This window comes from Mya arenaria, chromosome 11 (assembly GCF_026914265.1).
Source record: "Mya arenaria isolate MELC-2E11 chromosome 11, ASM2691426v1".
In the NCBI taxonomy this organism is placed as follows: domain Eukaryota; kingdom Metazoa; phylum Mollusca; class Bivalvia; order Myida; family Myidae; genus Mya; species Mya arenaria.
Window position 1 is genome coordinate 42,494,919 of NC_069132.1, and position 11,694 is coordinate 42,506,612.

The following is an 11,694-nucleotide window of genomic DNA, read 5'->3' on the forward strand; positions in this document are numbered from 1 at the left end:
CTTCCAAAAATAATGAAGATTAAAAGAAAGGCTGAATAAAAGTTCACTTGTCTCTCAAACATTATTTTAAACCGTTTCTCTGAAAACGAGTTTAAAAGCGTTTTATTAATACCACGTGGGACCAATAATTCTACTACCGGATATAACTTCTGTTTATGTTGCTCTACAGCTCTAGCGGAAATTTAAATACATTAAAGATTGCTTGACGCGTCGCATATTCATCCGGGTAAATTTATTTCATTAACCGGAAGTTTTAAACAACATCCGGGCATTTTACACAATTTGAGCATGCCCACAAACGCTTAGAAATTGACCTTCATTAACTTTAATCAAACTGTTTAAAGTTCTTTTCTAGTATAATATACTCGTAATGATTTAACAGAAAACAGTAACTGCTTCCGACCTTTATTTTGTATATAGTCAATCGTATTCATGTCCGTTTTCCGGGGCATTCGATGATTCATCGCATGGCGGTGCCAGAAAGTTGAGAAGGAAAGTAAACACATTTCGGCGAAGATTCAACAGGTAATTGAGGCTTTGATAGTAAATGTTATACATGGTGTTTGTTGTAAGTTGATCAACATTTATTCTTCTTTGGAATGAGACTAGTAATTACAAATGATTTGCATTTAAAATGCGCATGAGTCGAAGCCAAAATCAGAAATGATTATTAAGTTTTCTTCTCATAGACTTTCGAATTTACAGTCTGTCATCATATTTGGCATATTTACTTTTGTGAATTAGTGGCATGGCTTTCTGATCTTGGGTGATCTAATTGATTGTAGCATTGACTTGCCATGTTAAAAAACTGATTGCTTTGTAAAGCTACTAAAATAATAACTGTCTTGTGTTTGGCGTGAAATTCTCAATATTAGCCTGCATGAATTCAGGAAATGCAAACTAGCTAACTTCATAAGAACAATCAAGAATTGATGGGTATTTGACAGTTGTTTTATCATTCATGTAGGCCTTTGAAAAGGTTAAATTGGAGCATGATCATAGTGTTAGTTGGACTTCAATTTGATAACTTTAATCTGTTCAAAAATGTTGTTTAGTTTAATATCTTGCCAACTCCTAATAATCGTAATAAAAAGGTTTCGTTTATATTCAGGTTAAAATGGGTGCATTCCTTGACAAGCCAAAGACGGACAAGCATAATGAGGGTGGTGTTGGAAACGGGTTGCGCTATGGGCTTGCAAGCATGCAGGGATGGCGGGTAGAAATGGAGGACGCCCATGCAGCAGTCATTGGGCTCCCGAGCCTCAAGGATTGGTCTTTCTTTGCAGTTTTTGATGGCCATGCTGGAGCCAAAGCTTCAGCTGTCTGCTCAGATCAGCTTATGAATCATATCATCTCAAACGGTGACTTTCAGAAATTTGATTTGAGCGCTGGAACTGAAACACAACCATCTCTTGAGGCCATCAAGTCAGGAATTAAAGCTGGGTTTTTGAGCATGGATGAAAAACTAAGAAGCATGCCAGAAGTGGTTAGTGGACAGGATAAAAGTGGTTCAACAGCGGTTGGTGTTATCATTTCACCCACACATATTTTCTTTGCAAACTGTGGTGATTCGAGAGCGGTGCTGTGTAGTGCTGGTAAGTGTGCATTCTCAACCGTAGATCACAAGCCAGTGAATCCAATTGAGAAAGAACGTATTCAAAAGGCAGGTGGAAGTGTGATGATCCAGAGGGTTAATGGTTCTTTAGCTGTATCACGAGCCCTTGGTGACTTTGAGTACAAAAATGTGGAAGGGATGGGCCCCTGTGAGCAGCTTGTGTCACCCGAGCCTGAAATATTTGCCTATGACAGAGACCCTGCGGACGAATTTCTTGTGCTAGCTTGTGATGGTATATGGGATGTCATGTCTAATGAAGAACTGTGTGACTTCGTCGGCAATCGCCTGCAAATAACGAGCAGCATGGAAAATATTTGTAATCAAGTGATTGATACATGCTTATATAAGGTACATGTATTAACATAGTTTAATTGTTATGCAATAAAATTATTACTAGCCATGGAAAAGCAGAATAATTACATGTACAATACCGATTGAAGATTTTATTGCATTGCTGGATAATGTTTTGTTTTTCTATTAATTAGGACAACAAGCCAATTATTAAGTAGGACAACATGCAATTGATAGAAGACGATTAATTTGTAACTCTATATAATTTTCTATTTCAGGGTAGTCGGGATAACATGAGCATTGTTATAGTGACTTTCCAAGGAGCACCCAAGCTTTCAGAAGAGGCTATCAAAAAAGAGGCAGAGTTAGATGCAAAAATAGAGGCAAAAATTAAAGGTAACAAGAGTTTGTCAACATTTATTGCTTTTGATGTTAAAGGAAAGTTGATTGTTCCTGATTGGTCAACAGAATAGACCACTTTTTGAAGGATGGTCAAGATTTTCTTCTAAAGTTCATAAATTTGTTTTTTTTGCCATATATTCCATCTGTTAAAATTTAATTTTTTTTTTACCTATATCTTCCAGTTATTTACCTGTCATTATCAAAATGGGAAAATGATGTAAAGATAATTTATCATAATACTAAATAGCCAAAATTTAAAACATGTCTTTGAAGCCTAAAACGGGTTGAAATTAAAACACGGAATTAAAGTTGAATAATTTCAATGTTCTCATTTTTAGTTTTTGGCACTGCAATTGTATAAAATAATTATACATGTACATGTTTTTGTTTTTCAGAGACCTTGGAGTCTGATAGTTCACTGGACACAGATCTCCCATACTTGATGCACGTCCTCAGCGACTTGGAGGGTCTACCCCCAGGCGGGGGACTCAGCTCCAAGTAGGAATTTTACACATTATCAGGGTTTTCACTTGCCGTCATTGAGATTAGGCTTAAGATTATAGATAGGCAAAAAAAATGGTTTGGGTAGGGTTACAAAAGCTGGTCACATAACCAGAATCAAATGTATATTCTTTTAGGCCTGAATCCTTACTGTATTACTCGAGATTGGGAAACAACAATTGGCTCTTTTTTATTATCTTGAATAACTAGTACAGATATGCTTAATTGCAATCTCTGGCTCTTAAAGTGCTTCAAACCCAGGAGCTGAAAGAGGGCCTCTCCTTTGACCCCCACCAAGGCGCTGCAGTTTTTTCTGACCAATTTTCAGACTAAAATTCTACTCCATTCCCATTGTTAACACAGATAATTAGTTCCCAAATGTAAATCAACATTCCCTAAGTCAAAATAATTATTTTTCTCAATCCATCTCATGCAGAAGCCCCATTTCCAAAATAAATAAAAAAACTACGCTGGACTTGCCCAGCCAATTGGCACACTCAGTCACAGGGACCTTTCTGTTTTAAGCTCAGGGGTTTTTGCTTTCAGCCATTCTTGGCCCTGAGTTGATTTGTTGTTGGCTAATAAAAATGTTTATGAGTCTTTCTATGTTAAATTTAAATCTTTGTCAAGGCTTGTGGAATTTATTATATAGGTGATATATTGAAAAAATTAAAAAGGTTTTACCATAATTGTAATGACTTTCATCATTAAAAGACTTAAATACTTCGTTCAAACATACAATCCGGACAGAGTTTTAAAAAGTGATAATCAAGAAGATGTATGTAAAATGTATATTATATCCATGTTACTTAATCTATATATATATTTTAACAGGAGAGGGACAGTTGAGGCCATTTTAAATAAATTGCGACCACCAAAGCCAGAAGACAATGTAAGTTTGAAGCCTCTACCAAGTATGTAAATCACCTTCCAGTAGAAATGATATCAGTGTTTTTTTCTCTCATCTTTTTGTGGATCGGTCCAGGGCCATTTAACTTTCGAAAATAGTGAAAGGACAAATTGTGAAAAAGCCTGATTTTTAAAATATTGGGGCCGATTGTTTAGAACTTTGATAAAGTTCACAAGGTTGTTAACCCCTGCTTTGTTAACTTTGTAATCATTATTGCTCTGGAAGTTTCATGGATACACTAAATGCTCTGCGAAACGCGAAATTTCAGACAACTGTATCAGCTGTACTCATACTTGTTTTATTTAAATATATGAGATTATCATAGAATTTTTCACCTATGAAAGGTTAACATCCATCTCATTAATTATGTTGTCATAGACAATTTTGGAAGTTTTTCACTGAAATGTTGAAGTTTAAGCCTTCCGAACACTATCTTTTTTCACTATTTTTCAACTAGGGTATTAAAAATCAAATTATTTGCAAATTTAACTTGCCAAATTCACTACTTATATTATAATAATTCATTTCTTGATATTTGAAACTTCCAAGCTTACAACATTGGAAGTTTTCTTCAAAATTATGGAAGTTTTTTTACTTCTAAGCAATCAATTTTGGAAGTTTTAACCCATTTCTAGGAAGTAATATACATGTACTTCCAAACTTCCTTTAACAAAGTTCTGAACAATACGCCCATCAATTATTAAATAAGTGCTTAAAATATGGCTAATACCATTTTTAACAGTAAACTTTATGCTTCATTACACTAATCATAAGAATTTACAAACTTCTCATTCTGTGAAGAAAAAAGGAAAATTGGTTGCAAAATATATTATTTTTTAGCTGTGCGAATTTTGCTCCTAAAATTGTAAAATAAGTAGTTATTTTTGAATTTTGAATGTGGCCCTATTTTGGCTACATATTAGGTAGAGAGAAAACACTGGATATGCTGCCTCTATGGTGTGGTACAGTTGCTTTCAGTTTCTCTGCTTTTGAAAGAATGATGAGTGATGAAAGTCTTTATATCAAGCTATAATAAACTTGTACATGTATGTGAAAAGAAAAAGAGATAAAGACTTGTCATTGTGGAAATAAGTGGATATAAGTTACAGTGACAGGGAAACCCATGAGATTAAAGATATTTGCCAGTTAAATATCCCATACAAATACCATTGGAATGAGAAAATGATGGTCGCTACAGTTATCATGTTTTAAAAGAATGAATATTGTGTACAATATAATAAACTATAAATAATAATTACTGTACCTTTTAGTTTTTGAAGCTCTTAAATTATTTTTTACCAATTGATACTGACAACAGCCTGTAAGATTTTAATATTCCCATTGATTTTCTGCTGAGATTTTTTCTCATTAGGGTTTTAGCTTGACAGTTATGGGTGGGTGCTGCACCCTGTCTTTTGTTGGAAGCACCATTCTGCCCTCTTGAAGACCAAAATGTGCACCCTCTTGCCTTCAAAGAGTTAAAGAGTTTTGATTAAAACATGAAATATGATTATGAATTCAAACAAACTTTTGTCCCACAGCTTCCTGTCCCCTTTCTGCAGCACCCTGTCCTTTTTTAAAACTCCGCTAAAGCCCTAGTATATTTTATAAGTATAACATGTCATGCAGATCACCTAATTTTGGTATAAGTAAACAGTTCATTGTGCTTTGTATGGCAGGCTACGTAGGAAAGGGAGGTAAGAATGGAAGACACTGATGATTTGTTTGCAGTGCCTGTACACAGTGTTGTAAATTAATAGTTTCACACTAGTTTATACTATTAAAATATTGGACAATACATTCACAATTTTGAGATATGTAACAGTCACAATTTTGAAAGTGTTGTCTAATAAATGTATTGTTTTTGCATGGTTTATAGTATTTTAGTGGAATTATGAGACAAAAAGTTTTTTGTTTTTTTAACTTTAATAGGAAAACCTTGTTTGAAAAGTCTAGGTCATTAGATTCTAAGTATCTGGAACGTTAGTAGAGGTTGGCTAGGAAGCTTAGCATCAATGAGTCATGTCCCGACTTTACCTTTGCCATGCATAGGAGGATTTTAAAATTACTGAGCACAAGTGTTAACCATGTTCGCAAGTGGGTGCAAAGCCAATGTGAATGGGTCAAAAGTCAAGGTCATACTTGAGGATTTTTCTTATTTTGGCTTGTCCTGGCTGTAACTTGGCCATGCCTTGGGGGGTAAAAAATAAGGGATGCTGGCAAACTGTTTTTGACTGTTAAATAACATGGCAAAAAATAACTAAGTAGCAGCTATGTCATATGCAAAACCACTGTTTGTAGTTTATCAAAGGTCAAGGTCACACCTAAGGTTTATTGATCTAAATAATTTATTTTGGCTTGTAATTGGCTTAAACCTGGTCTTGCATATGGGAATTTTAGTATAACTCGGCACAAACCAGGAATATTCAAACAAAAAAAAGTTAATTAATTCAAGAACTTTTCACAGAATCATCTCATCATATCTATTCAGCATTTGGACTCAACATTGATAGTGTTTTGCAGACAAAGCTCTGGTCTAAGCACAAGGAATCATATATTATGCATGTACATGTAGGATTACCCTTATCCATCTGTACACATATCCATCACTCGTTCAATTTGCCCAATCTTTCTGAATGCGCATATTCAAAACCTGGTTTTTCGTCACATGGCAGCATGTCTAGTTCACCAATTGCAACATTTATCGATTAAAAAAAGCGCATGTATTACATGTTGCATACAGTTTGGAAATAAATATTTTATTGTCATTAAACAATATTGTATCAAGTGTTTCATTGTAATGTTTGTGTTAAAATTTCAGTAATTAGTCTTATAGGCATAGAGTTTCTGCTCAATAGATTGCTTTGAATCATCTATGCATGCAGTGTTTTTTTCTGGCCCTTTTTGCGGCTGAAATTTGGCCCCATTCTCTTCCTGAAGTATTCATTTTACCCCTACCCAGGTGAAAAAAAATCCCCTTTAAAACCCCAAAACTACTCTTTTTTTTTAAGAGGAGCATTGGTCTCTAAACATTAAGCATATGTAGCAGTATAGTGCCAGTCATGGATTTGACTAGTACTGGTATAGGTTTGTTGAATAAAAAGTTTTAATTTTTCCCCTTTTTGCCGAACATTGCTTTTATTAATCCCCCTTTCAAAGGGCCCACCTCCATTCCCATTCAAAGTGGAAAAAAACACTGGCATGCTTATTTTTATAAATAATACTTCTACTTAAAGGTACATGTATCTTCTTGCATTCATTCAATCTTTATATTATGGGTAGTGTAGAAATTCAACCATAACATGTGAAGGTGAACACATACTTGACATACTAATAACTTTTTCCTGGCTCCTTTTTAAATGTTGTAAAAATAAACAGCAGAAATGGCTGTCCAGTATCAAAGTATTCTACTTCTTTTCATACTAAATTAATGTGCAAGAAGTCTTTTATTTGAGTACTTTTCAGAAATCTTCTATTGATAACAATAATTTGATTACGATATGTTGATACTGGTTCATCAATGAAGAATGAGAGCAAACAAACGCTATAGTAAATTCAATCAGGGTTCTCATTGTCAGGGAAAAGTCAGGGAATTTTTAAATTGGTCATGAAAATGTTGACAATGGGCAAAAGTCAGGGAAATTCGGAACATGTCAGATCGAGGGACGTGGAAACAATTTGTAGAGGATAGCGCAAAGAAGAATGTAATGCTGAGGTTGCCAGGTGACGCTAGTTCCAGGGCTAAAAGGCTACTGATAGTTTGGTCAGTGGAAGATGCGATTTGGTCAGGAAAAGGCCAGGATATTATATGTTGTATGATTTGTTGAACCCTGTCAATGAAAAAGATATGGTCAAACATACAGAATTTTACTACAGAAAATAGGCTATACCCAGAGATAAAATAGTGTGGAAAGTCAAGTTAAAAGAAAACAGATGCTTTGATATGCAGGGAAAAATGTTATATATTATATGTATCATTATTATCTTAATTTTAGGACGAGGATGGTGGTTCACCGATTGTTTGTTGTATCATTATCTAAATTTAAGGATGAGGATGGTGATCACAAATTGTATGTTTCATCATTGTCTAAATTTTAGGACGAGGATGGTGGTACACCGATTGAATGATGACCATCATTACATCCCTGGTTTGTGTGCAGAGACTGAATGTTCTATACCTCTACTGGCGGCTGGGCAGCGAGACTACACAACCGCCCTTACACATGCTACTACACTCTACACATACTGAACACACGCCTGGATTGCGCAATCCTGCTCAAAGGACTTATACAGTTATACTTGTACAAACATCTGTAATGTTTTGCTGGTTAATCAGGGCTTTCACTAGCCTAAGGTCTTTGAGCGCGAAAATGACTTTTGTATTAATATCATGAGTAAATAAGTATATCTGATATTTTCAGTGATCAAAATAATTAGCGTATGCCAACAAGCTCAAAGCAATCCCTGAAGCTTGTAAAAATATCTGGACAATGTTATATGGTTATATCTAGGCTTGTGGGATATAGTCTTATTATATGAGTATATAATTTTCACTTGTTTTTTTCAAGAAAACCTTATTTTCGATGACTGTATTTTTAGTGTGATATCATTTATTATTATTTTTAGTCAATTTTCATGATTTTTTTGAAGTTTTAAATAAGTCTATTGAAAGCCCTGTTAATCTGAAAAACTGACTGAAAAGATTGATCAAGGTTGGTAGAATAAAACATGTCTTAAAAATACATAATTTTTATAATCAGATTCCTAGAGTCTTTGATTATAATTCATTCCTATTGCAAAGCCTGTAATTATATGTATGGCACATGATAAAATTGCGTCTTTCCTAAAAGTTCATGAATAAATACGAGACGGTATTGTGCATAAGTTTCACACATACAAGGGCAACCATTATAATTGGACCTTAGAGGTTATTGAATGACTATTCTTTGCAAATGGTAGCATGCTAGATTTATCAATCATAATGTAATTTACATTTGTACCTTCATAACAATTGCAGATATTAACTGTAGGGATATCTTATAGCTTTGCAATTTTTAAATACACAAACCTTTTTGTATGACCATGTTCTAATTGTGAATGGTCAGTCCATTTCGTATAGACTAGTTCACTGTGTTTTGTTATGTTGTCTTATTAGATGAGGAATGCTAGGCTTGCTAGGTCGAATTTGAAAACAAAGACCTTACAGAATATATGTTAGTGCTATTTGACCATAAAGGTTATTCAATTTAAACATACAGACCCCAGGAAGGCATTTTCTATTTTGAGTTCATGTTTTTCTCGGTGTATTTTGAAAAATTACCTATACCCTTGGAATTTAGTGTAGATTGTCATAAAATCAAGCAATGTTGAAAATATAATTGGTTCAACAAACTTTACAATTTATTTTATTCATCAAAGTCAAAGAACAGAATTTCAAACATTTTTGTGAAACATTTCTGATCTGGGATTTTTTTTTAACATCTGGGGAAAAATCCTATACTTTAAGGCACTCAGAACTTTTTGATTATTTGCTTTAGAAATCGCTGGGAAAAAAACCTGGGACTTACCCTCATGGAAAACTCTCATCGTCAATCAACAGGACTATTCTTCTATAAAGTTAAGTTTGCCTTCAAGGGGAATGGTGTAGTTGAATAGCTCTCTTATATTGATAAGTTTCTAAATAAAAAAATATTGAATGTCTTTAGACTTAATAATTACTGCTGCTTTAACCATTAAATCTCAAAATAATATTGTTATTGATATGATAGATTGAGAATGTGTGTGTTTGTTACTAATGGAAAAAACAACAACAATGATTAAGTTATATCGTAACTTTTTGAATTTTAGTTAATCATGTTTACTATAGGATAAAGATGCAATGAATAATTCATTTAGGGCATTGTTTTCATATTTTTTGTATTCCTTTTCATTTGGTATTAAACGAATCAATATTAAGATGTCATTGTATTTTGCAATATGACATCAGTCTGCCCTGAAATATCTTGAACATAGGCATATCAGCATTGAAAATAATTTCTGAACAAAGGCTTATCAGCATTGAAAATAATTTCTGAACAGTTGAAAGGCTTATCAGCATTGAAAAATATTTTCTGAACAGCTGAAGATATTAACACTTAACATCATCATTAATGGTATGCTTTGCTCGAAGGAGTTTATATGCAGTTGTTAAAATCATTGTAAAGAATTATTCACAATTTCAAATCATGTTCGGGAGAAATTGATATGAATCCTAACCAGTTTTATACCTTATAATTATTCAAGTTACAATGTTGTATTCTGATTATGCAGATAACAAAAAAATAGTTAAAATTCTGTGTTCCTGTAGTAAAATGTACTACAGTGTAAATTCTACCAGGTTTTAACTGACATATGCGAAATTGGAGAACAATAATTACGTACCATACTTTGTTTAACATGAGAATGTATTAAGTTCAATTAAACATGCTTTTATTTGTCCAGGGTTATCATGTGACTAGTAAATCTCTCCATTGATTTAGCAATGATGAATATATATGAATTGCCCGCGGTTTGTCGACATTTTAATTAGGGTTATTCCATTAATACATACAACACATCACAGGAAGGCATTTTCAGGTCGGAGATTTACTCTTAAAAACTTCTTGTCTCAAAAACCAAACAGAAACCTCCCCTGTAAAATTTCTTTATTTTACCTTCCTTAGATAGGCTGTATGTTAAAATGGAATAGTGTAAGTCTCAGATACTTATTCTGGTCAACTTCTTTAAACCATTCCATTATTTTTCTTTTTATTCAAAATTGAAATATTCAGATACAATCACAGAAAGCACCCAACTGAATAATTTATAGGAATGTTAACTAAAACGATGTTATTTTGTCCATCTTGTTAAGTTTTTTTTTATGTTTTGTATGTATTAACCATTCATTTAGCATATGCTCTGATTTCAAACTTACATGTAAATGTTTGCCATTGTGAGAGAAAGGCATTGCAGTTTTATGTGTTTATATATTGTGCTCATGAGATCAATCAGTTCTTATACCTTTTGTATGGCATTGTTCATTTAGTTCAACCTCTGATGCATATTTAATAATTATGTTGATAGAATTTTGTTGTATGAAAAATGCAAAACTCTTCGATAAAATTCTTTCAAAAAAGAAAGTGTTTTTATAGAGCAAACAAGAATAATTGTTTTGCTTGGAAGCAATTATACTATGTACATGTTTCATTGTCATTGTTTCTTTTCACGAATGCACCCAAATCTGTTTTACATTTATTCTTGATTTAGTTTTTGTATTGTTCAAGTATACAAGCGCTAAATTGAACTCTGTTATAATAATAAATGTGCATAAATGATCTAGCGAGCATCTGAATGTTTGTAAGATAGTTTCATATCCATTAATATTAAATATTAACTATTGTCTATTGCCTGTTTTCATTGTCTCCTTATACTGGTTATAAGTAAATACCTTGGTGCCATAGCTAAGGCCACCCTTAAAGGGACAATAGTTTATGGATCATTGAAGGTATCATAACTGAGCCCATCCTTGAAGGCACCATAACTGAAGCCATCTTTGAAGGCACCATTATAGAGGCCATCTTTGAAGGCACCATAACTAAAGCCATTTTTGAAGGCACCATTATTGAGGCCATCCCTGCAGGTACCATAACTGAGGCCGTCCATAGAGGTACCATAACTGAAGCCATCTTTGAAGGCACCATTATTGAGGCCATCTTTAAAGGAACCATAACTGAGGCCATCCTTGAAGGCACCTTTATTAAGACCATCTTTGAAGGTACCATAACTGAGGCCATCCTTGAAGGTATCATATCTGAGGCCATCCTTGGAAGGCACCAAAGCTGAGGCCATCCTTAAGGCAACACAGCTGAGGCCACCCTTGAAGGCACCATAACTGAGGCCATCCTTGAAGGCACCATAACTGAGGCTATCCTTGAAGGTATCATAATTGAGGCAATCC

General features: G+C 33.9%; 1 protein-coding gene across 3 annotated transcripts; it reads left to right on the plus strand.

Moving 5' to 3' along the window:
• Positions 1-241: 241 nt before the first annotated feature.
• LOC128208196 (protein phosphatase 1B-like) lies at positions 242-11,135 on the plus strand. Of its 3 annotated transcripts, XM_052911639.1 has the most exons (7): positions 242-525; positions 1,112-1,963; positions 2,185-2,302; positions 2,704-2,806; positions 3,644-3,701; positions 5,399-5,416; positions 7,715-7,728. In XM_052911639.1, the coding sequence occupies exons 2-6, from the start codon at positions 1,118-1,120 to the stop codon at positions 5,405-5,407; spliced, it is 1,134 nt and encodes a 377-aa protein (XP_052767599.1). In that variant the 5' UTR covers positions 242-525; positions 1,112-1,117; the 3' UTR covers positions 5,408-5,416; positions 7,715-7,728. The 3 variants fall into 3 exon arrangements, with proteins under 3 accessions (XP_052767599.1, XP_052767597.1, XP_052767598.1); XM_052911637.1 differs by lacking the exons at positions 5,399-5,416; positions 7,715-7,728 and adding an exon at positions 7,818-11,135; XM_052911638.1 differs by lacking the exon at positions 7,715-7,728 and having other exon boundaries at positions 5,399-5,422.
• Positions 11,136-11,694: the final 559 nt, after the last annotated feature.

What these genes read in the sequence shown, in the direction of transcription:
- LOC128208196 (XM_052911637.1), top strand. Translation starts at nt 1,118, where the DNA reads ATGGGTGCATTCCTTGACAAGCCAAAGACGGACAAGCATAATGAGGGT. An exon ending in TTGATACATGCTTATATAAG is followed by an intron (nt 1,964 to 2,184) that starts GTACATGTATTA and finishes TTTCTATTTCAG; the next exon opens with GGTAGTCGGGATAACATGAG. An exon ending in AATAGAGGCAAAAATTAAAG is followed by an intron (nt 2,303 to 2,703) that starts GTAACAAGAGTT and finishes TTTGTTTTTCAG; the next exon opens with AGACCTTGGAGTCTGATAGT.